Source organism: Brachyhypopomus gauderio, chromosome 9 (genome assembly GCF_052324685.1).
Source record: "Brachyhypopomus gauderio isolate BG-103 chromosome 9, BGAUD_0.2, whole genome shotgun sequence".
Lineage (NCBI taxonomy): Eukaryota > Metazoa > Chordata > Actinopteri > Gymnotiformes > Hypopomidae > Brachyhypopomus > Brachyhypopomus gauderio.
Genome location: NC_135219.1, coordinates 15,963,917 through 15,991,404, shown reverse-complemented (window position 1 = coordinate 15,991,404; position 27,488 = coordinate 15,963,917). Strand labels below are relative to the sequence as shown.

The following is a 27,488-nucleotide window of genomic DNA, read 5'->3' as shown; positions in this document are numbered from 1 at the left end:
AGTGGGAAACTGCTCTTAAGAGCTAAATTATGTGTTTGGCTTTGATCCCGTCCTTTAAGTGCAGACATTTATTGGACTAATCAAGTTGAAACATTCCGTTAACATCTCTCAACTTCTCATCGGCTCCTGTGGCTTGAGGTCAAAATGAGAGATTGCACAGCGCACATATGAAGCTCTTTAGCACCACCTAGTGGATGAGAAATAACTGTGCAGACATATAAAAAAGCCTGGTACAAAGGGCATAGCTCCAACTCCGGAAGATACCAGGTGACCATTGTACAGAGGTATTAGTGCTCAATGGACTACTCGGGTAAGCCATAGCTGTTATTAACAAGTTACCTTTGATTTTCATGATTTGTTATGACTTCATCAGAGGGCACAATGCTAGCTCCCCATAACAGTGTCCGGGAACCTTAATATACACACACTTTTTATTTACCTTTAGGGAGAGGTGGGAATACTAAATAACTTAAACAGTTATTCATTCAAACTCTTGCTAGCTTTGTTACGTTCCCAGTGTTATATTCCTGACAGAGTACTTAGTTTAATTAGGAAACAAAAAAATGAATAAACATTTAGCATGTAAATATTTAGCAAGGAAATGCATTGTCATGCACGTGGAAACCAGTTTGTAAATGGTAAGTAAGAAACACAGGTTGACAGGTTTTTGGATATTTTTCTCTTAACTCAAGGAACAGACATTCGCTTTAAGCTATCTTATGTGCTCCTAAGACTGAGACAGTTTTAACTCAAGTTCAGTATAATACTGATATAAGTTGAATAAGTTGCACCTACTAGTAAATACATCTTGAAGCAACACTATGATCAGGGTATCTGCACACTTTTAAATCTCAAATTCAATGACTTTTAAGACCTTTTTAATACCTCTCACAAGAAAAAATAATACTATTACTGGGGATGCAGGTGTGTTCCACATCGTTGACGGGGGGGGGCGGGGGCGAACGAGAATTGTTGACGGGGGGGGGGGGGGGGGGGGTGTTGGCGAACGAAAATTGTTGACGTTGTTGAGGCCGTATACTCCAGCGCTAGGAATCTAGCACTAGGACCCTGGAGCGGTTATTTTCTGCATGGTCCTAGCGCTAGATTCGGCAAAGTTCACATCGCGCCAGAACAACTGAACAACACACACTTATAATAATTTAATGCCTCCCCTCATAAAATTCCAGACATTTTAAGACATTTTTAGGCCTTGAATATGGAAAACTAAATTTAAGACATTTTAAGACTTTTTAAGGACCCGCGGGTACCCTGATGATATTCAGTTAAGTCTGATTTCTTAAGCAGTACGTGCAGTTGTTTGTCTTTTTAAATAGTGGTGTAGAAACTGAGAAAGTCCTCTAGTGGCAGCCAAGGATTTTCAAACGGCGTTCGTTGATTGGCTGAGGGAGCATGAGGGGCGGGGCTTCTTTGCCAGAGTTCACAGTTGTTTGGAGTGAGCGCGCTCGCTCCACTGGAACGCAACCAAGCCAAGACCCACCCAGGTCTCCTCCCCAACCGACTGCCAGCAGACATTTTCTTAAAGGAAGGAGCAGCATGTTGCCGTGAATAAAGAGATACGGCCATGAAGGAATGAAGAACATTCCGAAGTTCCAGGAATGCCACACCCACAGCTGAGAAGGTCCCTGATTGGCTGACAGAAAGCCAAAACACTGACACGACCCACTTGCTCCACACTAGCAGTGGAACTTCGCCAGTTTGGATGTGGACTTTTGTTTATCTTTAACCTCAAGGGTGTATCCGCCTCCCTGGGCTTGGACTGAGGTGTTTTCTTTTATTGACTGCTTCCCTAGGTGGTCCGGAGCAAACTAGTATGCTGTGGAAAAGTCAGAAGATTGCAGGGATAAGACGAAGGCCAGAGGAAGAGATTCTGTCTACACACAGTTATATTCAGCACTGAAGGACACCATTGAAGTCCTGACAAGGTGCTTTAAAAGGGCTTTGGGTGACTTTCTGCAACTTTGGTGTGAATTTCAAGTCTTGCATTGCTTCCTTTGTTTTAACTTCTTTCCCTTCTTAAAATGGCATTTAAAAGTCTGAATCTCTACAGAAATAAAGAATGCTGCCTTTCTTAGTTCATTTTGTCCTCTCCTTTCATTCTGCCTGTCCTCTTCAACAAATCTGTAAAACACATTTTCCGGGTGTTTTTCCCTGCAGCTGGATATGTTTGGGTCCGCTGCCGTAAACGTGGGATGTGGACTCCGGCGATGCAGGAACGTCACACGCACCATCGCAACTGTCATCTCGGGCAACAAGACCTCCCAGTGAGTAGAAGCCCCGAAGACTTCTGGGTCGTGTAAGCATGGCACAGTAAGACCTTCTTCCATCTTTTCACCTGCAGACAGGTGAGGGAGCGGCTGAGGAGGGACGTGGCGGAGATGAAGAGACGGCTCCCGGGCTTTAGTCCGGGCCTGGTGGTGGTACAGGTGAGTCTGCTCCGGTCTTGCACTTTTGTTTGTGTTTGTTGGTTTGTAAAGATAATGAGTTGAGTCCGTTCGTTCTCCCTGTCCTCATCTGCGAACCTGACACATCTGACCTTCTGCGTTCTTTCCCCCTGTTCTCTGTGTTCCAGACGGCCCTTTGGTAACGTGAATTCTCTTTATGTTCTTCACTTTTGGGTCTTTTCTTTATTTTATTTTGACTTTGCCATGGTACGCTGTCAAACTCGATCTATCGCGTTAGCCAAGGTGAAATTAAATCCATCAACTTAATGTCACACTGTGGTTCATCTACCTGTGACCCCTTTGCCACCCGTAATAAACCTTGGCTGTAGGTAACTGTTTTTCTCCTGTTATGAGTTTCCTTTCCACTTCTATTTTATGGGATAATAGGATTTGCTCTGTTAGATATTTCTTCAGGAATCCAGAATGAATTTACAAATATACTTACAACACTTACAACAGTAAAATCTTTGAGTTATAATTTTGTAACGGTACTTTTGACGCTATGCCTCAAATGTTCTCATTCGTGCATTTGTGTAGGTTGGAGACAGAGAAGACTCAAACCTCTACATCAGTATGAAGCTGAAGGCCGCGGCTCAGGTAGGTGTCTCCTCGTCCTGACCTTAAACGCAGTTCTTCTCCTCCGCCCTCCCTCACTGTCCCTCTGCCGTCTCCCAGATCGGACTCCATGCCAACCTCGTTAGGCTTCCAAAAACGGCCACGGAAGACGAGGTACGTAGAACAGGATCTGGGTGACAACCAAACCTGTTCAGCCCTTTGGACGTATGCACCACACCCATGAACTGGCTGGAGCCAGATGTGTGTGTGATCACAACAAACGTAGAAAGTGTTTTCTGACAACGAGAGTGGCAGAGAAGGTTATGATTTCATGGTTGCTGATATGATACCGACTGGTTCCTCTAGGTGCTGCGATGTATAGCAGCAGTTAACGAGAACCCTGAAGTCCATGGTCTCATCGTCCAGTTACCTCTGGATTCTGTTCATCCCATAGACACAGAGAAAGTGACCAATGCCGTCGCTCCTGAGAAGGATGTGGATGGGTGAGAGATGTTCTACTACTATTCTATTACTACTTTTGGAAACCACGAGATGAGATTGGACAGCAACAGAGGTCAGTCTGATCCTCCCGTTTGATATCAGGGAGAAAAGTCCATAACAGCTTACCAGGTATTGCAGCAGCAGCAGCTCAAAAACACTGCTGAGATCAGAGAGACCCAAACGGTCAAAAACAGTTCAGTCATGTCACGCTCCTGCCAACCAGCAGTGCATAAAAGCTCCAGACGTGTGACCCATTCCTCTCCCTTTGGTCTAACTCCTGTTCTCACACGTGTCATCCAGTATCACATTACAGTTTTTCTCAGTCGATTCGGTTCATTTCTCAGATCAGAATTGAAATTCTCAAAACTGTTCATTCAGTCTCCACATCTCCTTGTCACTTGTGTACATCATAATTGTATTTCTCGTTGTGTTTATCATTTTGCAAATACTTTTGTACATATTGCAAATAGACAAGGACAATTGTCTGTTGTGTTTTACATTATCAGTTGCTTATGTCATGTTTATCAAAATGTGTTGTATGGATTGTCTGTTGAATTGTCTTACCCTCCCAAACATTTGGTCATTAAGTCATCGCCTAGGTCATTATATTCAAAAGTGCTGAACATGTTGTCATAATCTCTAAGGCATCATTTTACATTTATTTATTTAGTTAATTTGTTTTGTTACATTTTGGTAATTTATCCTAATTTGATTACATTGTTTGCAGGTGAACATTCAGTTACAATAAGAAAGGGAATTGGTGAAGGCTTAGGTCAACCAATGGTCTCAACCATAGGTCAGAGGTGCGTCTCATGAACCTTTACTGTAATTGGCAAACATTTATAGACACTAAACACTGCAGTATCATAAAGGATAAGACAAGGCCATGGATGGAAAGACAAGGCCATGCACAGGGTAATCAGCCAATAGGAGAAGTAAGACTGTGGTGTAGAGGGGTAAGACTGTGTGGTGTAGAGGAGTAAGACTATATGATGTAGAGGGGTAATACTGGGTGGTGTAAGGCTGAGGGGACAAAACAGTGAAATACAGTAAGGGCAACAATTGTGGACCATGTTTTACATGTAAGTCATGGTCTCACAATGGCTGAAGCTGGTTGCTGGGTACAGCCGAATATTTGAAGAACAACTGTGTCTTCAATCGTTCAAACATTTCATAGAGAAAACGTGTGTAATTCAGAAATGTGCTCTCTGCTGTAATGCTGCACATTGACATACATTCTGACATGTTATTTAATTATTTATTTATTTTTTGCATTTTTGCATTCTTATACCATATAGGATATCAAGACTAGCTCATAGTGGTAGCAGAGGTTCCATTTTCACACAGCAAGAGGAGGCTGTATGTGCTCAAGTTGTTTTGAATGTGTAGAATAAGTTTCTAATTCTTCTAATTCTAATAAGTTTCTTTTCTGAATTTCAATCAGATTTGTTTTTGTCAACAAATTGCAGTGCGAACAATACAGTCAAACAATATTGCAGTACAAATTTGATTCCAGTCCAATTTCTTGCTATCAGTCTCCAACATACAGTCATGTGTAACTTTGTGTTCCATGTAAGTTTGTATGTGTGTAACATGCATTTGATATACCACAGAATGTGCAGCGTTCTTGAAATCAAAAACTTAGCTAGTTTCCACCAGAATATACAGTCTACACTGACTGTGACTTATAGTTGCACTGACAACATGACTAAGTATTTTGGCTGCCTTGTTCATAAGCAATGGCACACAGACTAGATATTCTGATGGCACTGACAAATTGAATGACCTAAATATTTGATTTTGGGGCAAAAACAAAGAATTTTGAGTGAAGTATCTGCTTTTGCAGGTATTTCATTGAGTTTTGCTGTTTGCAATAACTGTTTTGAGAAATGCACTAGTTGTGATGCCAATGTAAAGCATGATGTGAGAAATGAACCAAATCAACTGGGAAAAACTGTAAAGATAAAGGTTTGGGCACGGGGACACTAATCCCAGATCAGACATCATCTACCACAAGGTAAAAAGGTTCGCAGGCCACCGAGGTGGAATGTTAGAGTTTCATCGGTTTCTCCTTCTCCAGCAGATAGAAGGTGTACGGGAGGCCAGAGTGGATTCAACTCTTTCCTAATTGTCAGAGCCATGGATGTCTGAGAAGGGAGGGTGTCTGAGATGGAGAGAGAGTGTCTGAGGTGGTGAGACAGTGTCTGAGGTAGTGATACAGTGTCTGAGGTGGTGATACAGTGTCTGAGGTAGTGAGACAGTGTCTGAGGTAGTGATACAGTGTCTGAGGTGGTGATACAGTGTCTGAGGTGGTGATACAGTGTCTGAGGTAGTGGTACAGTGTCTGGGGTAGTGGTACAGTGTCTGAGGTAGTGAGACAGTGTCTGAGGTAGTGATACAGTGTCTGAGTTAGAGGGACAGCATCTGAGGTAGTGATACAGTGTCTGAGTTAGAGGGACAGTGTCTGAGGTAATGATACAGTGTCTGAGGTAGTGATTAGGCCTGTGTTGAAAAAATCGATTTTCCGATTCAGAATCGATTCGCATATGATGATCTGATTATCGATTCGTACGTCCAAAGATCGATTTTTTAGTGAACTTTTACCCCCGCCTCGTCACTGAATTCACGCAGGCGTGCTCGGTCTAACTAACTGTAAAACGACTTGGCGTCGGACAGTGCCGGTAACGACGATAGTCAAATCGGAAATCTAAAAACAGAAGGACAGTTTATCCAGTGTCAGTGACTATTTACAGTTAGTCCGTGTCACTGACCGTTTACCCAGTGTTTTTACAGTTTTAAAAAAGTTTAAAATGTTCTTGTAACGTTGGGCGCAAGGTGATGGACAAGACAGAATCCTTTGCACTTTCCAGAAGCGCAGACAGCGCACATAAAACACGTTTACATAGAACATGTGTGACTCAAACAATGACGAGCACAGGACGCTGCGCGAGCGCAAATTAAATAGACAAACCACATCAACCCCACGTTATTACGAGACGAGCCACAGGTGAGGACTATCACAAGACGCACCCGCACCCACGGAGATACACTGACGTAGACGATTAGACGCAGACGACGTTAAAGCTGGGCGTACACTGTACGATATTTTAAATCGTGTACTCCGCTCCAGCTCAAACTGTACGACTAAATCGCAGGGTTTAAAAGTTCACAGCTCACGATTCATATACTCACACTATACGACCCGACGCTCTCATGCGATCTCACGAGGAGCAATTTGAATTTCAAACATGTTTGATATTCTTGCGACGCTGCGATTTCTGATCGGGAGTTGGTCGTGAGGTGTGAATCGCTCCTCGTTTACCTGTGTAAATTATACGATGCACGACACGCGATTGAGCCGAAACTCGGCCCGATCGCAAAAATAGTCGCACGAGTGAAAAATCGGCTGAAAATGGGCCAAAAATCGCACAGTGTACGCCCAGCTTAACGCGCCCAAAACGGAGGGGTTGGGGACCGTAAAGCCTGCTTTATACCTCCGGACACGGACGAATTTCGTCCGTCCGTACCAAACGTAGCCTCCGTAGGGGACCACTATACCTCTTTCCGGTTCCAACGTTGTTATGATTTTTTTAAATACATCCTCTAGAGGGCAGTATAGTCAAATTTCCGGCACCGGCGCACCAGCAATCTCCTCCCAGCTGTTTTTGCATCGCTGTTTATCGCGATGACCTGGCACCGTAGCAGAATGTAGCCTCTAACCAACTCACAAAGTTTCTCTTCTAACTCGAGCGCCATTTTTTTAAGTCCAGTACTCTTCTTCATTGATTTTCCCGAATTGGTGTACTTCCGATGCTTCTGACTCTCTACTGCCCCCTGATTTCTGGTTTATATTGCTCCGTTACTACGGATTCGTAAGCGCTCTGGCAACGGACCCACTGACGGATGAAACGACCTCCGGAACCGGATGAAAGGGTCCGTATCCGTAATTACCGTAGGGTGTGAATGGGCCTTAACGTGAGAGTTCTGTTCTTATATTCTCACTTTAAAGAAAAATACACGTTTACATTTTATACTTTCAGTTTATTAAGTTTGAGCACTTTTAAAATAAAAATGCATTTGGTAGCAACAGCTTATGGGTGAATTCTTAATTATTTTAATCATAATAATAATGCACTGGTTAGTGTCCCAGTAGGAGCCCACTGTTGCAGATATAGACACCTCAAATATGTCAAAACAGACACCTCTGTTTATTGTCCTGGATTACCTTTCTTGAAGGTAGATTTATGATGACCCTTTTCACCAGTCTTCCAGCCATCAGTAACTACCAACTACCAGTAACTATTTGCTGATTAATATCAATATAATACTAGTTTTAACATGTTGCTTCTGTACACAGTCAGGAAACAGCTCAAATACATTTTTTATAACACTAAACCCCGAATTGGATTGAATCGGATCGAATCGATTAAATCGGATTAAATCGAAAAAAATCGATTCTTAATCTTCATAATTGGAATCGGATCGATTCTTGGAATTTGAATCAATACCCAGCCCTAGTAGTGATACAGTGTCTGAGTTAGAGGGACAGTGTCTGAGGTAGTGATACAGTGTCTGAGGTGGAGGGACAGTGTCTGAGTTAGAGGGACAGTGTCTGAGTTAGAGGGACAGTGTCTGAGGTAGAGGGACAGTGTCTGAGTTAGAGGGACAGTGTCTGAGGTAGTGATACAGTGTCTGAGGTGGAGGGACAGTGTCTGAGGTGGAGGGACAGTGTCTGAGGTGGAGGGACAGTGTCTGAGGTAGTGATACAGTGTCTGAGTTAGAGGGACAGTGTCTGAGGTAGTGATACAGTGTCTGAGGTAGTGATACAGTGTCTGAGGTGGAGGGACAGTGTCTGAGTTAGAGGGACAGTGTCTGAGGTAGTGATACAGTGTCTGAGGTAGTGATACAGTGTCTGAGTTGGAGGGACAGTGTCTGAGTTAGAGGGACAGTGTCTGAGGTAGTGATACAGTGTCTGAGGTAGAGGGACAGTGTCTGAGGTGGAGGGACAGTGTCTGAGGTAGTGATACAGTGTCTGAGTTAGAGGGACAGCATCTGAGGTAGTGATACAGTGTCTGAGGTAGAGGGACAGTGTCTGAGGTAGTGATACAGTGTCTGAGGTAGTGATACAGTGTCTGAGGTGGAGGGACAGTGTCTGAGGTGGAGGGACAGTGTCTGAGTTAGAGGGACAGTGTGTGAGGTAGTGATGCAGTGTCTGAGTTAGAGGGACAGTGTCTGAGGTGGAGGGACAGTGTCTGAGGTAGTGATACAGTGTCTGAGTTAGAGGGACAGTGTCTGAGGTGGTGAGACAGTGTCTGAGGTGGAAGGACAGTGTCTGAGGTAGTGATACAGTGTCTGAGGTAGAGGGACAGTGTCTGAGGTAGTGATACAGTGTCTGAGTTAGAGGGACAGTGTCTGAGGTAGAGGGACAGTGTCTGAGGTAGTGATACAGTGTCTGAGTTAGAGGGACAGTGTCTGAGGTGGTGAGACAGTGTCTGAGGTGGAGGGACAGTGTCTGAGGTAGTGATACAGTGTCTGAGGTAGAGGGACAGTGTCTGAGGTAGTGATACAGTGTCTGAGTTAGAGGGACAGTGTCTGAGGTAGAGGGACAGTGTCTGAGGTGGAGGGACAGTGTCTGAGGTAGTGATACAGTGTCTGAGGTAGAGGGACAGTGTCTGAGGTAGTGATACAGTGTCTGAGTTAGAGGGACAGTGTCTGAGGTAGAGGGACAGTTTCTGAGGTGGATGGACAGTGTCTGAGGTAGTGATACAGTGTCTGAGGTGGAGGGACAGTGTCTGAGTTAGAGGGACAGTGTCTGAGGTAGTGATACAGTGTCTGAGGTGGAGGGACAGTGTCTGAGGTAGAGGGACAGTGTCTGAGGTAGAGGGACAGTGTCTGAGGTAGTGATACAGTGTCTGAGGTAGTGATACAGTGTCTGAGGTGGAGGGACAGTGTCTGAGTTAGAGGGACAGTGTCTGAGGTAGTGATACAGTGTCTGAGGTAGTGATACAGTGTCTGAGTTGGAGGGACAGTGTCTGAGGTAGTGATACAGTGTCTGAGGTAGAGGGACAGTGTCTGAGGTGGAGGGACAGTGTCTGAGGTAGTGATACAGTGTCTGAGTTAGAGGGACAGTGTCTGAGGTAGTGATACAGTGTCTGAGGTAGTGATACAGTGTCTGAGTTAGAGGGACAGTGTCTGAGGTAGTGATACAGTGTCTGAGGTAGAGGGACAGTGTCTGAGGTGGAGGGACAGTGTCTGAGGTAGTGATACAGTGTCTGAGGTAGTGATACAGTGTCTGAGGTAGAGGGACAGTGTCTGAGGTAGTGATACAGTGTCTGAGGTAGTGATACAGTGTCTGAGGTGGAGGGACAGTGTCTGAGGTGGAGGGACAGTGTCTGAGTTAGAGGGACAGTGTGTGAGGTAGTGATGCAGTGTCTGAGTTAGAGGGACAGTGTCTGAGGTGGAGGGACAGTGTCCGAGGTAGAGGGACAGTGTCTGAGGTAGAGGGACAGTGTCTGAGGTAGTGATACAGTGTCTGAGTTAGAGGGACAGTGTCTGAGGTGGTGAGACAGTGTCTGAGGTGGAGGGACAGTGTCTGAGGTAGTGATACAGTGTCTGAGGTAGAGGGACAGTGTCTGAGGTAGTGATACAGTGTCTGAGTTAGAGGGACAGTGTCTGAGGTAGAGGGACAGTGTCTGAGGTGGAGGGACAGTGTCTGAGGTAGTGATACAGTGTCTGAGGTAGAGGGACAGTGTCTGAGGTAGTGATACAGTGTCTGAGTTAGAGGGACAGTGTCTGAGGTAGAGGGACAGTTTCTGAGGTGGAGGGACAGTGTCTGAGGTAGTGATACAGTGTCTGGGGTGGAGGGACAGTGTCTGAGTTAGAGGGACAGTGTCTGAGTTAGAGGGACAGTGTCTGAGGTAGTGATACAGTGTCTGAGGTGGAGGGACAGTGTCTGAGGTAGAGGGACAGTGTCTGAGGTAGAGGGACAGTGTCTGAGGTAGTGATACAGTGTCTGAGGTAGAGGGACAGTGTCTGAGGTAGTGATACAGTGTCTGAGTTAGAGGGACAGTGTCTGAGGTAGAGGGACAGTTTCTGAGGTGGAGGGACAGTGTCTGAGGTAGTGATACAGTGTCTGAGGTGGAGGGACAGTGTCTGAGGTAGAGGGACAGTGTCTGAGGTAGAGGGACAGTGTCTGAGGTGGAGGGACAGTGTCTGAGGTAGTGATACAGTGTCTGAGGTAGTGATACAGTGTCTGAGGTAGAGGGACAGTGTCTGAGGTAGAGGGTAAATATTGCTCCTGGCTATAAGTGTTTCCCTTTCACCTGAACAGATGTGTCAGACGCCTCAGGGGAAGAGGAGTCAAATTGAGCTTATTTTCCAGTGCCTCCCCTGTTCTCTGGACAAAAGAAACATGCCAAGCGTGTGGCTAAACTATTTTGCAGCTGATGATAACTCCAAGAATGCTGGATGCCCTTCTCATAGTTTCATAGTTCACTCCTTGAACTGGATTGTAACTGTGTACAAAGAGTTTTGTTGGTTGTTTACATAGGTTCATGCATTCTCTTGAACAAACAAAACAGTAGTTTCAAGTAGTCTTTTGTTGATAACTAATAATCTCTCAACAGAATAACTAACATTGTCATGGATTAATCAGAGGAAAATTTGGACACAGTTGCAGTCACATTTTCTCACCAGTGGAACAGTTCAAGGGTCAGATACAAGCCATCAGACCTCAGACCAACCCAGTAATCTGTACCTCAATCCCAAACCTAATCTTAATCCTAACCCAAATACTAACCTTAATGTTAACAATAAAACTAATCCTAACCCTCACCATGATCTTAATCCTGATTCTAACCCTAACCAAAATCCAGTTATAATCCAGTTATTAAATGTTAATGGTATATCTATAACATATAGGTTGTGTAGTTTGTTAAGCATGCTAAAATGATAGTTCTGGTTACATGCAGTGACTTCTGAGATCTACATGTACAGATATGGACACCCCAAATAAAGTGAAAAGCAACTGGCCATCAGATTATAGAGATAGAGGCCAACAGATTATTATATACATAGTTAATTAACATCACCTTGAACAACCTACTACATGTATTCAGATAATACTGCTGCATCATTGATATGTTACTGCGCGTCTGTTTATTTAGTGTTTGAGTGTTTATTTAAGGACCACTCAAAATAAAAGTGTCACTCACAATAAAGTGTCCCTGGTCAAATACAGCGAGGGCCATTACACTCACTGTCCTCTTGCTCCTTCAGCCTGAGCAGCGTAAACGCGGGGAAACTGGCTCGAGGGGACTTGCGGGACTGCTTCTTACCCTGCACGCCCAGCGGATGTATGGAGCTCATCGCCACGACCGGTGAGGCCCAGTTAGTCCAGCCGAGCGGGCCCGAGCACCAGACTTAACACCCTCTCTGCACGCAGTGCTCGGACGTGTGTTCACTAGTGTTCACTAGCCTGGTGAGGGCGAGGTTGTGAAGCGGCCTGACCGACGCTGTGTGCAGGTGTGTCGGTGGCGGGCAGGAACGCGGTTGTGGTTGGCCGCAGTAAGATTGTGGGAGCGCCCATGCACGATCTCCTCCTGTGGAACCATGCCACCGTGACCTGCTGCCACTCCAAGACTCCAGACCTGGCAGCACATGTGATGCCCCCTCACATCTTTCTCATCCTTCACGCATATTGATGAGTGCTTCTTAACCCCACACATGCATATTGATGAGTGCTTCTTAACCTCACACATGCATATTGATGAGTGCTTCTTAACCCCACACATGCATATTGATGAGTGCCTCTTAACCCCACACATGCATATTGATGAGTGCTTCTTAATCCCATAGCCTATACTGTATAATACAGCAGAAAATATATCACTTATACTGGTAGGTTAAATCTCAAAATAATTGCTCACCCAACTGGAAACTAGACTAAGAATAAGGAATACAATATAAATAGAATATAAAGACTTCAAGATCATAGACTAGGCAATGCATTCTTTTCATGTTGTGAAATGCAACGTGCAAAATTTTCTTGCGTGCATTCCCTCATATCTGTACGGTGGACGTGAAGGAGAAGGCTGTAGAGAAGATCTTTAGATGATGTGGTTGTCTGTGCAGGTGGGCAGGGCAGACATCCTGGTGGTGGGGGCGGGCAAGGCCGAGATGGTGAGAGGAGACTGGATCAAAGAGGGAGCCGTGGTCATCGACTGTGGCATCAATCACATTCCAGGTGCCGCTTTTTTTTGCTTCAGGGTTTGTTTTTGAACATTAGGTGCCTAATGGACTCTGCCTAGACCTGCCCACAAACGGGTCTGGGACAGATCCATCACTCGAGGGAAAAGTCAAATAAATTGATGTAGTGTTATATTTTAAGGTCAGTCATTCAAAAATGCAACCGTGTTTATGAACTGTTTACACAAGCTGATGAACGGAACAGTTTTACAGCGCTCGCATTCAAGTAAAAGTTACACGTATAAGAGTAATGTGATGTTTCCTCAGTTATGGTGGTCATTTACTTGTGACAGACTGTATGGTATGTGTGGTATGTTTTGTTTCTTTTTAACTGCACGTCACTTTGAAATTTAGCCATTGTGGTTTCTCAGCTGACACAAACTTTATGAACTCGGCAAAGTCACAAGCTCCTAGAAAGAACATAGAGTAAAAACAGGATCCATGTCTTGGAAAACCAACCAAAATAAGTTTCGACATAATGGCGAACAACATTATTAGTACAGCAGCAGACTGCATGATCTGTCTTACTCTCCGCCTGTGTTGGCAGACAGCAGCAGGCCCAGTGGCACACGGGTGGTGGGGGATGTTCACTACCAATCGGCCAAGGAGCGGGCGAAGTTCATCACCCCGGTCCCCGGAGGAGTGGGGCCCATGACGGTAGCCATGCTGATGGAGGTATCAGAGCACGGTATCTTTTTACATCAGCACTTAGGAGATGTGTGCTAGTGCAAAATGGTGGCATGCATCCTCATCTTCAGCAGATAATGATCATTTGTGCAATCTTTGTGACAAGTCAGCATTTATCAGCTACATCTTTCTGTGGTTAGACAAAGAATAGGGAAGTCATCACAGAGCAGAGTTTAAGTCATTTGTGTCAGTGTCGGTTGATGTCTTTGCTTTACTAAAGGTCAAACAGTGAGTAATGTTCCCAATGGTTCTGCAACAAAAGCCTTGATTTAATTTACTTCAAAATGAGCTTCAGTTCAACTGTAAATCTAAATGTTCAAAATGCATCCAGTCCTCTTACTCATCTGTGATAATACTGTAACAAAGATGTTGTTATTACTGAAATCGGTTAATACTAATATATCACTTCAATGCTTTGTGACTAGTGCAGCAGTTATATAAATACTTATGCTCACCATACCTTTTTCATATAAATATTACCTTCCTTTAACAGAATACAGTCAAGAGCGCTCAGCAGTTTCTGAAGAACTACAGGACTGGAAATTGGAGCGTGTCCTGCAAAAAGGTGAAATCACAGAAACCCCAGCCAAGGTATACTTACACGCCTGACGTTAGAATAGCCACAGAGGACCGTGCAAACGTTTGAGCACATAGAACAGAAAGGTGTAATGGCCACAGTAGTTCATGAATTCTTATAAACAGAATTGTTTTTTTCCCTATACATTTAGTCACGTCGATGTGCCTCCAAACAGCACTGATTTCTCCAACTCTGCCCCTAGTGATACCCAGATCTCTCACTCATGGCCTGGAAAACCGATTGGTCAGCTCGCCAAAGAAGTAGGCTTGTTCCCTACGGAGGTGGAGCTATATGGCACCGGCAGGGCCAAGGTGAGCCTGGGTGTCCTCAAACGTCTGGACAAACGGCCTGATGGGAAATATGTGGTGGTCACAGGGTAAGGTTCAATTTCAGTCTGGCTCAGACATCAGAACCTCAACATTCTATATGTTATGCGTAATTCTACATGATGTATAATTGGTGGCAAGCATCATATAATTAAATTCACAGTGTTGATCTGAAATCGAAATGTAGAAGTTACCTTTTAAACCGAGCTTAATCAGTACCCAAAGATCATAAAGGAAACTACAATGAGGGATTTGTGAAGTTTATTTTATGTATATCATGTGCAGTTCGAGCTAGTTAGTTGCGAACTCCAAACTGAATTTCCATTTTTCAAGTATTTTCAAGTATTCTTTCTTGCTTTATGTGATGAGGATTGCGCCCAGCCCACTGGGTGAAGGCCACAGCACCACTGTACTGGGTCTGGCCCAGGCTTTAGGGGCTCACATGAACGTCAGCACTATCGCCTGTGTGGGACAAACCTCCTCACCATCCAGCGTTGGCATCAGAGGTGAAGATATGAAACATCTCATTGCGCATTGTCCGTTTGTAGGAACCGTTGCATGTATTCCAGATTAGGTCGCATGTGAAAATAACTACGTTGTCACTAGATTATGGAGAGCTGTAGAAATTTAATTACACATAAGTGCTCGGCACACAAAACTGACACACCCAAAACTATTGTTTGTATATAGGTGGTGCTGTCGGAGGTGGCTATTCTCAGGTCATACCCATAGAGGAGGTATGTTGGCTTCTTGTAACCCCTGGGTCTGAGTATGACAGACATTTATACTCATTCCCCTGTACAATCAATTTGCCTTGTGTGTACCTGCTTCTCCTCACATGCCTTCTAGGTCATTCTTCAGCCCTTAGGAGACTCTCATGCTGTTTCTACAGCCAGTAGCCTGGTCTTAGACACCATCACAGCATACTCACTCTACCAGTGCGAAAACTCTGAGGTTAGATGGGTATTAGTATGTGTTGTGTCTTGTTGTATAGTGTGTGTGTGTGTGTGTGTGTGTGTGTGGGGCGGGGTTTCTGCGTGTGTATGTGTGTGTCCATGTTTGTTCTGAAAATGTTCCTGTCTGGCAGGTTTTATTTGATCTCTTGGTGCCACTCACAGGTGGTCATCAGACATTCTCGCCTTCCCAACTCAAGAGACTGCAGGTATGAGAAGCATGTTTTTAGCACTTATCTACACAGAATAAATACAAAACACAAAAGCACAGTCAACACAGATCAGCCCAGACTGTGCTGATGAACCCAGTCAACACAGATCAGTCCAGACTGTGCTGATGAACCCAGTCAACACAGATCAGTCCAGACTGTGCTGATGAACCCAGTCAACACAGATCAGTCCAGACTATGCTGATCAAATGAAACACTGAAACACTTAAAAGTCACAGGGAGCTTTGTGACCTCTTTGCAGAAACTTGACATTGTGAAATCGGATCCCTCAACCCTGACAAACGAGGAGAGAAGACGTTTTGTTCAACTGGACATTAACTTAAAAACCAAGGCGGTGTGTATCAACACTGGAGTTATTCGTTGCTATGCTGCCAACTTCTGACAAAACACCTTAATTATACTTTCTCAGTATTTACAGTACAGAGTCTCGGAGGCTCATTGACTATGACAGGTCACTTAACTTGAAAGCTGCATTTGCTGCAGGACCGTGCTGTCCTGGAGGGTGAGATCAGGGCCGTGCTTTCTCTGAGCACCAGCCCACAGGACCTGCGGCACAGGCTGGCCAAGATGGTGGTGGCTGACAGCCAATCAGGAGAGCCGATCACCATCGATGACCTGGTGAGTGTGCAGGACTCGTCTGCTCAGAACCGATGACGAGTCTGGATGTGTGTGTGTGTGTGTGTGTGTGTGTGTGTGTGAGAGAGAGAGAGAGAGAGAGTGAGAACTAAGGTTTTGCTGTTTGGTCATTACAGGGTGTGAGTGCTGTCTTAGCTCTGCTGCTGAACCGAGCCCTGAAACCCTGCCTGATGCAGACTTTGGAAGTATGAAACAGTTCAGTTATGATATGAAATCATTATGAGTTTGAAAAAGTAATTGATTACTCAGAATATATATATATATATATATATATATATATATATATATATATATATATATATATATATATATATTCCAAGATCTGTGTGTAGTGTGGTTTATCCCATATCCTTATATCCTTGCATGTATGTTGCATCAGTATTCAACCCCTTGGAAAGTTTTGCAGTATTGGTGAATGACGCGTCATACATGTCATATGGTGAATAAAAATAACAGTGAACATACCTTCATGTTAGTAAATATTCTTATATTAATATTTGTCTTCCTACACAGTAAATTATGTCTAAAGAGTATTTTAGGGTCCTGCTTTTTGTATGCCAAAATTTAGCTCTAATTTATGGAAGTTACTCTAATATTCCTAAGTGAATGTTATTTTAATTCATGGAAATAAGAAAGATTTAGATATATAAGATATATAAGAAGAACATAGATTAGAAAATGAGTTACTGCCATGGATGACTGAAGTAATAACAGATAGCATCAGGTATTCTCTCTCTCTTTCTCTCACTCTTTCTCTCTCTCTCTCTCTCTCTTTCACACACACACACACACACACACACACACACACACACACACACACACACACACACACACACACACACACACACTGTTCTTTTTTCACTCTCTCTCTCTCTCTCTCTCTCTCACACACACACACACACACCCACACACACACACACACTGTCATTCTCTCACATTCCCTCACAGGGGACCCCAGCGTTTCTTCACATGGCCCACTGCAGTCCCTCTGTCATGGCAGATAAAATAGCTCTAAAACTGGTGGGCTCACAGGGCTTCGTGGGTAAGCCATACTCGATCAGTCTCTTCTTCTTTAAGTTAGTAGCGAAGCATTCATTTGAGTCATTATCTTTAAGGTTTAGAATCGCTAAATACAGCCACATATACTAGACATTCATAAAATGTCTAATAATAGTAACTTTTTAATTACTATTTTAATTGCTGAAATAATAATAATTGTATAAAAACAGGTATAAGCAAAGCAATAGCCACACGTGTGAACCATGATTCTCCTTCACATCCTTCACCTCCTTCACCACCACCTCCTTCACCTCCACCACCTCCTCCATCCCCCCAATCCCCCAGTCACAGACACAGCTCATGGGGCCGACGTTGGCCTGGAGAGATTCTTCAACATCACCTGCCGCTCCTCAGGCCTCCAGCCTGACGTGGTGGTGCTGGTGGCCACCGTGCGAGCGTTGAAGATGCATGGGGGCGGCCCACAGGTGAGTCCAGCCCTGTGACAGGTGTGAGGTCCCGCTGCTTCTTGGCCAATGAAGACGGTGAGTGTAACCATTGTGTTTTTGATCACAGATCAGAGCGGGTTTTCCCTTGCCCGTGCAGTATTCACAAGAGGTAAGGTCTCTATCCCCTCAAGCCATTAATCCTGTTTTTTTGTTCTTGACTTATTGCCAATATGCGTGTGTGTGTGTCTGTGTGTGTGTGTGTATTTGTATCTTACTGTTTTATTTTGTTGATTGATTTATTGCAATCAAAGATGTTGTAATCCAGTAGACTTTAAAGTTGTTCATTTCAGAGGGCTTAATATGCAGAGTAAAGTGGTGGTGTGCAGTGTGGTGTGTAAGGTGACAGCTCACAGGGGTGAGAGGTGTGAAGTAACTCTTTAAATCCTCCCTGTAGAACCTGACCCTGCTGGTGAAGGGTTGCTCACATCTGAAGAAACAGGTGGATAATGCCATGATACACGGTTTACCAGTGATAGTGGCTGTAAACACCTTCAGGTCAGGCATACACACACACACACACACACACACACACACACACACACACACACACACACACACAGAGAGCTCTAACCTGTTCTAATGTCATTTTGGCAGTAGCTCTGACACTGAAGCTGAGCTTGAACTGGTGTGTAACCAGGCGAGGCAGGCTGGCGTGTTTGATGCAGTGCAGTGCACAAACTGGTCTGATGGGGGCGCTGGAGCACTGGCTCTGGCACAGAGCGTTCAGAGAGCAGCTGAGACACGCAGGCCGTTTCGCTTCCTCTACGACCTTCAGGTGAAGACCACCAGCCACCGGCTGAGGGTGTAAAATTCAAAAACAGTGTAGTACATTTGTCTTAAAGTAGAACATTGGAGTGGAAGAGTGGAACAATGTAACTGTACACTTTGAATCCGAGTTTACCACAGAGAAGTCTTTAAAGGTCAGGTCATTTTTACGATGCTTAGCCCTCGACTAATGACCAGTCGGGACAGGGGGACCTTTAGGTCATTATTAATCTTCTGGACTAGATTTATTTTCCACATGCACAACTAAAAAAGCCTCACCATGTGTCCCTCAAAGAATATGAACAAGACCAATTAACACCTCTTGTACAAAGGCGTTTCATTATCGCTCTATTTACATCGTCCAGACAGATTTCATGGACGAGGCCTAAATATAACCAGCAGGAAAACTTCATGGCAACGTTAAACTGTATCGGACACACTTTATAAGATTCCTTATAGTATCTGGTTTTCACTGAGAGTTATGCGATTTTCTAGATGCCGATCACTGAAAAGGTCGAAAAAGTGGCCCAGACAATGTACGGTGCTAAGGACGTGGAGTTGTCTCCCAAAGCCAAAGATAAGCTGGACCTCTACATCAAGCAAGTCAGTACCGTTATAACACACACTTTACTAGACGGTACTAGTAACGGTACTAGAATGCACCAACATGCAGGTTTTACATATATTCTTTATTAAATGTCTTATTTGTTTTGGTTAAGGGCTTTGGTAGTTTCCCAGTGCGCATAGCCAAGACTCACTTCTCCTTGAGTCATGATCCAAAGATGAAAGGGGTGCCCACAGACTTCGTGCTGCCGGTAGCAGACATCCAGGCCAACGTGGGGGCTGGCGTACTCTGTGTTCTGGTAGACACGGTGAGCTTTCTACCCTCCACCGTACTCTTTACATGTGCATGGAGCTGCCATTAACTTCTATGCTGAAACACATCAGGTTCCCAGATATTCCAGGATCCCAGATGTGTGACACATTAAACAATATGTTTTAATTATGTATTCGGTTAGGCTAATAGGCCACTCATTTAGCAGCATTTCTTCATTTTTTTTGTAATAGTTTGTTTAAACCATTTATTTAAACTCATGTCGATTTAAAATTACTTATTTGGTTACTTTACAAATTACAGTATAAACTATGAATTGGCTAGCTGTTTTTTTGGAAAGCCTTTCACATCAGTCCGATATGAATGATGTAAGGAACATTCGTCACTAAATCGGTAAGACAAGCAGCATTTGTTGCTCGTGAACACCTTCACATATCGACACTGAAGCCACACGATTTGAACGAGGGCCGGCAGCAGTCAGCGCACTGAGACAGTCGTTCGGTGGGATGAGTCAGCCGCAGTGATGAGTATGAGAGAATGTGGTTCAGACGCACGGAGTGGGTATTTCTGTCCCGACGTGTTGCTAGGTTGCAAGTCGGCGTGGAGCACGAGCACCTCAGTACGAGATGCTATTGGTCCGAGTGACCTTAATCCATTTCACAGCACACGTTTTATACATTTGTTTTTAGCTCCACATCTTTGGGCTTGTTTTCAGGACAAAAAAAATATGCACATGTACATTTGTGGTTAAGCTGGCCTAAATAAGAAAAATGCATCAGATGGTGTTGCTGATTTAGTGTTGATGATTCTTCTGCTATGGTTAAATAGCTTTAAATTCCTTATGTTGTTGGTGATAGGACTGCCCTGAAGATCCTGTGTGGCCGTGGTTGAGAGACAGCAACGACCTCTACAGTAACAGCCATTAGCTCCACTGTATTATATGTTGCCAAGTGAATTATGTTTTGGAAGTTTAAAATAGTCACACTGATCAAACAGTATTGGGATAATCCATGTCTGTCCCATTCGGTGGAAAGATTACTCCAGATACTGATGCTTTCTGACAACCATCCACAGTACCAACGCAGTGGGTGGAGACTGGTAAATTCTTAATGTGGAACACCAATGAGCTTCAATGTGTACTGGGGAAAACCAGAGAGAAAGTGACATTTTGTCCATCGAGGCTGGGAGAATGTTTCAGGTCATCTCTATCCATCCAACTGAAAAAAGAATGTGCTTTTATCCAGAGCTCTGCTTTCGAGCATTATCACAAAGAAGGAAACACCTCTCCAAATAGCCCAATTGTTTCCCCTGAGAATTGCATGTCAATAATTGTCTCAGTGTGTTATCCAGCCGGTCTGTCACGGTACCATCTGCTGCTCTGAGCATGACGAGTTCATTAATATTGTTTAATAAACTGAAGAGAGGAGCGCAGTAGAGATGTCTAATGTTTTACTGCAAACGTTAGCATTACTGTGTTGTTGTCTTACTAATGTTTTACTGCAAACGTTAGCATTACTGTGTTGTTGTCTTACTAATGTTTTACTGCAAACGTTAGCATTACTGTGTTGTTTTCTTACTAATGTTTTACTGCCAACGTTAGCATTACTAAGTATATAAGTATATAAAGTAAATTTTGACTCTACTCAATATTAGTCTTACAATATGAGGAACAGGGTTGCGTTCACTGAGTGACACACACAACTTGGACAAACATATTTGGAAAAAAACCTTGAAAATTGTTAGAGCACTTACCATTTTTCTTGCCATGTGGGCAGGAAATGTCCTTGTGATGCAAATTCCTTTGTGCCAGTACACAAATATTTTTAACCCTTTCTCTGCCAGATAAAATTCCTTATGGTAACAGGGCTGCGCGCATATTGTGGGACACAACTTAATAGTGTAAAAACTGTGACATGCAATACAATGTAGTCCAAAGAAGTTGTTTTCATAAGTAAAGGAGATGCATTTCAACAATATACAAGAGGAAGTAATTTATTTAGAGCTTATTTAAATTGTTAAATTTGGCAAAGGAGTTGGTCACCCAATGTGTGGGACAAGAGAAAATGGCCATTTTTTGAGGTGGTTCAAAGGTATTCGGTCTTTTGAATAATATCTAAGGCACTTATTTTTCCACCAAATTTTACAGTTTGTCTTATAACAAGTACAATGTTAAAAAAATTGTCATTTAGATATTTTGGATATGTACATTTGGAAATTTAAGTGGTGGGACTGGAAATGTACCAAAATCCTCGAATGACCCTTATGCAGTATTTAACAAGTCCTTCAGTGAACACGAATCCAATTCTTTTCAGATATCCCGTTTTACATGTCAGTATGTGCCAATTTGGTAAACGACAACAAAGCGTGACTTGTATGATTTTTCTTAACATTTTCCATAACTGTTTTGCATCTGGCACCCTCATGTAGGGATCCACCTGAACTGGATTTCTTATTGCCGTTATCTTGAGCTTACATGACGTTACCTTGTGACCCTCCATTAAAACTGGAGTTGCTATGGCTACAAAGCAAATGGCATGGTCTGTACAATTGCATTAGTGTGTCTTTCTCCTAAGCTAATGAATGCATTGTTTACATGCCAAACATTTAGATTTTATACTGAATATTATTTAGGGCTCTACAAAAAAGTCATGTCCGTGTACTCCACCATATTTTTAATAAATTTTTGATTAATGTTTTACTAGGACACTTCATTTGGTGTTTATTTAATAAAGTGTATGTTTTCTGGAGAGTTCTTATTTCCTTAGTTCTTATCTTTCACTCTGACATTTATTCTGAAATGCAATTTTCCTTCAGGAGAGACGAAGCACTTTTGACTCAGGCCATCATTAAATATGTAGAGAGCTGAGAGGTTCCTCCGCTGAGATACGCTGGCCTCTCCTACATCATGCTGATGAGCTGGACTTCAACTGCAAACGAATAATCTCCCCAACCTCACAGCTCTTATCCACTTCAGTCATTTCATTGATTTGTGCTGCTCGTACACTACTTACAGTGTCCAAAAGCCACATAGGAGACCTACAGCATGGTGATGCGATTTATAGATAGTGATTTTTAATTTGACTGTTACGTTATCTGTAATAACACTACGCGTATCTACAGCAGTAATACTGAGTACTCTCAGTGTGCCTTTGGGCAGGTGGAGCAGAAAAGACCGTTGAGCTTTCCCACCTGCTTCGGGTGTTGTGTGGCTGAACATTTAACAAGCAGTCCGTTTTTAAACCTGAAATAGAACTGCTCGCAGGAAAGACAGAGACCTCCAAACGCACAACATTCTGCACACCTCTGTAAAGACAAGATGATACGGTCTTGCAAAGTTCCAACACAAAGGAGCACAGGAAGGTGGAGAGAGGGTCCCTGTTTAAAGCACAGCGTGATAATGTGAGCTTTGATAATCCTGTGGTCGAAACAGCCCAGTCTGTTGAAAAGAGCTTCATGGACGCACACTGTCCAGCAGGTCCAGAAAACAGTTTAGAAAGAATTGTAGGCAATTTGTTTATTTGCAAGAATTTGCAAATAAAACCGATGTCATTGTTACCTCTGAGATTTACTTTTACCTTTGCTATATCTTGCTGATGAGTAAACATTTGAATTCTTAAAATGTTTTATTAAGATCAATAGTAAATAATGTATGTTAAATAGGTTTAACTATTTAACATACAGTACTAGGGTCCTATGCAACTAAATCAGTTTTTACTTTAGTACGTTTAGCTTCCGTTTTTAAATCGTTGTAAATATTTTACACACAATCATGACTGTAGATGCTGATAAACTAACCTTCCTAAACATGAATTTTAAATAAACAGTGTTTGAGTTAGTAAAGTAAAGGGTATCGTAAAGGGTTAGTAAAGTAAAGGGTATCGTTCGATAATTCGATGTCATGGACCAGAATCTGTCACTCAGGTGGTTGCTATGGAAACTGATGAGCGCATGGCCCGCTAGGTAACAGCATCCCTCCCAAGTTAAAGCGCTCGCGAGTGCGGAGCTGCTGGTGTTCGCAGTAACGAACCACGTCGCCGTTACACCCGTCGTGCTTTTACCACCTGGTGGGGAAATACGCAAACGTCTTTCTTTATGCAGGTAAGGTTTTTTTTTGTTTCTAATACTGGAGCTTGATACTGTGTATAGCCAGGGTTAAACTGTTCTTCAGAAATTAAACGGTCATTATGCACGTCAAAAATAGTTTTCCCGTTTGTGTTGGAAGCAGGCTGCTACCTCAGGAAGTAAACCTACAAAATGTTTGAATCTTCCTGTTTTAGAATTAGTCTATATTTCTAGCAAATAGTAAAAGTATGTCCCAAATTAGGCTACTGTCTCCCACTACCAAATAATACAAACAACAAAAACTCATTCTAGCCTACTCATTAAAAAATTTGGGAATATATGGTGTTTAAAACTGATTTGAAGTGATGATGATTACAAGGTCCTGTTTTATTTCTTAATTGTTTTTCTTCGCTCTGAACTCTCTGAAGTGTTAATCTGAAATGTTAGACATCTGTTATTCAGGGTGCAGCACAGAGAATGCTGTGGTACTTTAGGGACACACCCTAGTTAAGAGCTGCTATGCATATTCGCGTGAAAGTTGTATATAATGTGGACCATGTTATTAGAGTTATTATCCATGTAATCATTTAAAGGAAGTCTTTAAATGATATCCACCCATAAATGCATATGGCTATCTATATAGTTTCAATAAGGGTAGCCTATATTGTAACACAAAACATTAAAAATAAAATCACAGTCAGCAGTACATTAAGTGAATTTGTGTTTCATATATTCTCTAAAAAAATCATGTCTGACACCTCAGGCAATTTTCGATAATAGCCAAATATGATGACAGGTAATGACCATGTCAAGTTTGACACTAGCTTGAATTTCTTTATTGCTCTGCAGCCTTTCAGAAGACTGGACATGACATTATGACAGTGGAAGACAGTAGCTCTAAATAAATTACTCCATATTTTCTGGAAACCTGCCCCTCCTGCAGCTCAGCAAGTCTTGGTGCCTCTTAACAAACGATGGCAACAGAGGAGACAGATGGTGGAGAATTTCAGGAGAAAGCTGGTCTAAAACGGAAATTAACAGGCCCACCAAGACTTCTTTTGGGAAAACCTCTGTCTCCAGTTCGTGATGAGATAAAGTCAGAAGCTCATGTTTTGAGGAAGCAACAGCGACAGAAATGTAGTGAACCGGTCAAGGACACAACAGTAGAGCACCAAGACGAAGCAGGTTGTGAACCACCGTGTGTGTCCTGTTTGAGCCCTCAGACTGCCGTCGCTGGAAAGGAAGGGGCAACTTCATGCAATCTCCAAGAAAAACCTTTGGAAGTTATGTTGAATTTGGAAGAGAGCAGAGCAAACAGACCGCATGTCAAGAACAAGCTAAAGAGGACCGGGGCTAAATCCACCTTTAAAAGGATCTTCTCCCCTGCCATTGCGTGTGTCATGAGGAGAAACAACTCTGAGGAGCACCCTGAAGATAACACGACGCACAGAGCATGGGTTAGCCTTCGAGATGTTCCAGGGGACGGCAACACCACACAAGAATCTCTGACCATTCCTGGCGTTGCCTTGAGCGAAATCAAAAAGGGTAATAAAGAAGTATTCAAGAAGGCTGGTGCTGGAAAAAAGCGAAGAAACTTCCATGTAAGAATATGGCCTTTCTTCAAGAGGCTGTCGGTAACATCGGCAAGAAATCTGAGCCAGGAGGAGGGATGTTTGCGACCGTGTAGCGATACCTTTATCGAAACAGCCTCTGGAAAAAGCGTGGAAGTTGAGAGAAGCTTCTCTGCTGATAAACCGGATCGCTGTGCTTCTGAGTCATCTGGGGCAGCAGATGAGCATCTGGACGGATCAAGTGAGATTCATGAAGACACTTCCAGAATCCCTGAAGAACCCTGTCCGGGCAAAGATCCAGACCACAAGGAAGAGAGTCCAGAGGTTCTGAAACTGAGCGTGGAGGTGAGTGCGGATCCAAACACAGCGTTCCTTCATGAAGAAGCTGAACGGCTATGCTGTAACAAACAGGATGTGTGCAAACACCACCAACTCCCATATACAGTGGATGAAATGGACACAAAGGTACAGATGACTGAAATATTGGAACCTATAGGTCTAGTACAGTCTGACTCTCCACCACCATCTGTTGATGACTGCAGTTCAGACACTGAAGTGGCTGAGATGTCCTCAAATGTTCCCGTTACACATATGACAGCCGTTAATGAAACATATAAGATCGTACCTATTGAAAATGAAGTTAAAAGCAAACCAGTGATTACAATAGAAAATGTGCCTTCATCAGATGAAGAAAACCAAGAACCCTTAGAGAATAACCTTCCACAGTGTGGCAGACTGTCAACAGTTGTCTCAGTAAACGTCTCCTGTTACCCTCTGAAGATTAACAGCATGCCAAAGGACACTTCACAGATTTTGGACCAAAGTGAACACAAGAGTCTGCTCTCAGAGATTCTACTAGTGCAGACTGGCTTGTCTTTGGTGCGTGACGCCATTAGTGGTGCAGTGGAACAGCTTTCAGCTGAGGTACAGAATAATCAGACAGATCAGAGGAACACTTAATACACACAACACTACCACACACACTGAAAAAAAATGATACTGATACCCCCCACCCCCATCGCTAAAATATTTAGTCTCACAGTTGGATAAAAATCAATGTTTCATAATCAGTGTTAGCTGAGTAAGCATTGTAGTGCAATCATACATAGTTAGACTGTTTTTTCAAGCTCTGTTTCACTGGCTGGAAGTTAATTCATGGGTGTGTATTGTGTTGGTTGATTGATTTGTGTTATTTATAATGGTTTGCAAATTGTGATATAGTTATGATATGTTGTTGCTTAAAATATATTTTTATAGTTGAAATTACAATCACATGTAGCCTACTAATTCCTCTATAATCACAAGGCCAGGACATCAACTTGCATCAGATATCTTTGAATTCACAAAATCTGCCTAAAACATGAAATTTGTTCGTGGTTTATTTCATTATTTCTCCCACATTTCATATTTTTAGCCAGAATGTGACATTATCTCTCATATCACTGCAACATAACCCTAGTTTCTATAGCAATGGATAATCTACATGTCACAGCTACACAACCATGCAGTGATGTTACATTTTCTTTCCCCGTGGTTTATCCTCACAGGTGTCTTAGCCTTTGTGTAAATCTGGACAAAACAAAATGTCCCATATGTTCCCAGCCTGGTCCTGTTTTGAATTATGATGAACAGTGAACCCAGAGGGATCAGATATGATTTCAATAAATGGAAATATGTGGTCACAGCAGGCAGGAAAAAAAGTAATTTTTCTTCCTGTGGACCATATTCATATTTAAATATAGACCATTTAGTAAAATGCTTCTGTATTTTAGCAGGAAAAACTCACCAAAATGACCTCTTGTTTTGAGATTTGATTTAGTTTGTTTTCATCATGGCAGTTACGCTTTGTGAATCCTTCCTGTCAAACATTCTGTTGTTGACAACCACTCATGCCTGAACAATGCTCACACTTCTCAGGTAAATACTGCCCTCTAGTGGACAAATAGAGACGGGGAATTACCTTGAAAGTTTACGTACTAATTTATTGCAGTTAATCAGTATTAAGGGATGTTCATTGCTTTAAAATAAATAAAACACATCAATACTAAGACGAAGGGAAATTATACTGCAGATAATTGAAAATGTCATTTATTTAAAAAAATAATCAGTACACAGTATCACACAATATTACTCAGTTTTGATCAAATGAAGTCATAAAGAGGCTATTCAAGATGCACTCTACAAGTCACATAAGTATCACAGACATTTGCTTGTCACTGGTTTCTCATCACAGTACACTCACCTCTGCATTAGTGGTCAATAAATTTGAGATTTTTTTTTTATTTATTAACTACGAGACGTAAAGGTCAGGTGTCATTGCATGCCTTAGGCCAGAGCTGTTGACAGACGATCTTTAAGACGAGATGGCTCTGACTTCCTGAAGACCTGAAGTCAGTGATATTACTTCACCAGCCTTTCGTAACAACATTCTGACAGAAAGACTGTCAGAAAACAGCATAACCACAAAATCCCAGTTGTGTCATAAAATACAAGATGTTACGTTTATGTGGTAACGGTACCAAGTGAGGTGTTGTCATACTTTTAGTAACATGGTACACACAAAATATTCTTTGCCAA

General features: G+C 42.9%; 2 protein-coding genes across 6 annotated transcripts; both read left to right on the top strand.

The window, feature by feature from the left end:
* Positions 1-256: 256 nt before the first annotated feature.
* On the top strand, positions 257-21,976 carry mthfd1a (methylenetetrahydrofolate dehydrogenase (NADP+ dependent) 1a, methenyltetrahydrofolate cyclohydrolase, formyltetrahydrofolate synthetase). Of its 5 annotated transcripts, none has more exons than XM_077017597.1 (28): positions 257-310; positions 1,812-1,943; positions 2,176-2,282; positions 2,360-2,444; positions 3,000-3,059; positions 3,138-3,191; positions 3,384-3,520; positions 11,796-11,896; positions 12,042-12,178; positions 12,651-12,762; positions 13,312-13,439; positions 13,945-14,042; positions 14,231-14,404; positions 14,724-14,860; positions 15,045-15,091; positions 15,204-15,308; positions 15,442-15,516; positions 15,779-15,871; positions 16,021-16,155; positions 16,290-16,358; positions 17,122-17,215; positions 17,518-17,657; positions 17,746-17,787; positions 18,073-18,173; positions 18,273-18,453; positions 18,939-19,046; positions 19,163-19,315; positions 20,136-21,976. In XM_077017597.1, exons 3-28 carry the CDS (start codon positions 2,182-2,184, stop codon positions 20,202-20,204), a joined length of 2,736 nt encoding a protein of 911 aa, XP_076873712.1. In that variant the 5' UTR covers positions 257-310; positions 1,812-1,943; positions 2,176-2,181; the 3' UTR covers positions 20,205-21,976. The 5 variants fall into 5 exon arrangements, 4 of the variants coding, with proteins under 4 accessions (XP_076873712.1, XP_076873711.1, XP_076873714.1 ...); XM_077017596.1 differs by lacking the exon at positions 257-310 and adding an exon at positions 1,456-1,639; XR_013133255.1 differs by lacking the exon at positions 257-310 and having other exon boundaries at positions 1,654-1,943; positions 18,316-18,453.
* A 176-nt stretch (positions 21,977-22,152) lies between these two features.
* On the top strand, positions 22,153-27,377 carry LOC143523246 (uncharacterized). Its single transcript, XM_077017601.1, has 2 exons — positions 22,153-23,376; positions 24,190-27,377. Exon 2 carries the CDS (start codon positions 24,315-24,317, stop codon positions 25,869-25,871), a length of 1,557 nt encoding a protein of 518 aa, XP_076873716.1. The 5' UTR covers positions 22,153-23,376; positions 24,190-24,314; the 3' UTR covers positions 25,872-27,377.
* The last annotated feature ends 111 nt before the right edge of the window (positions 27,378-27,488 follow it).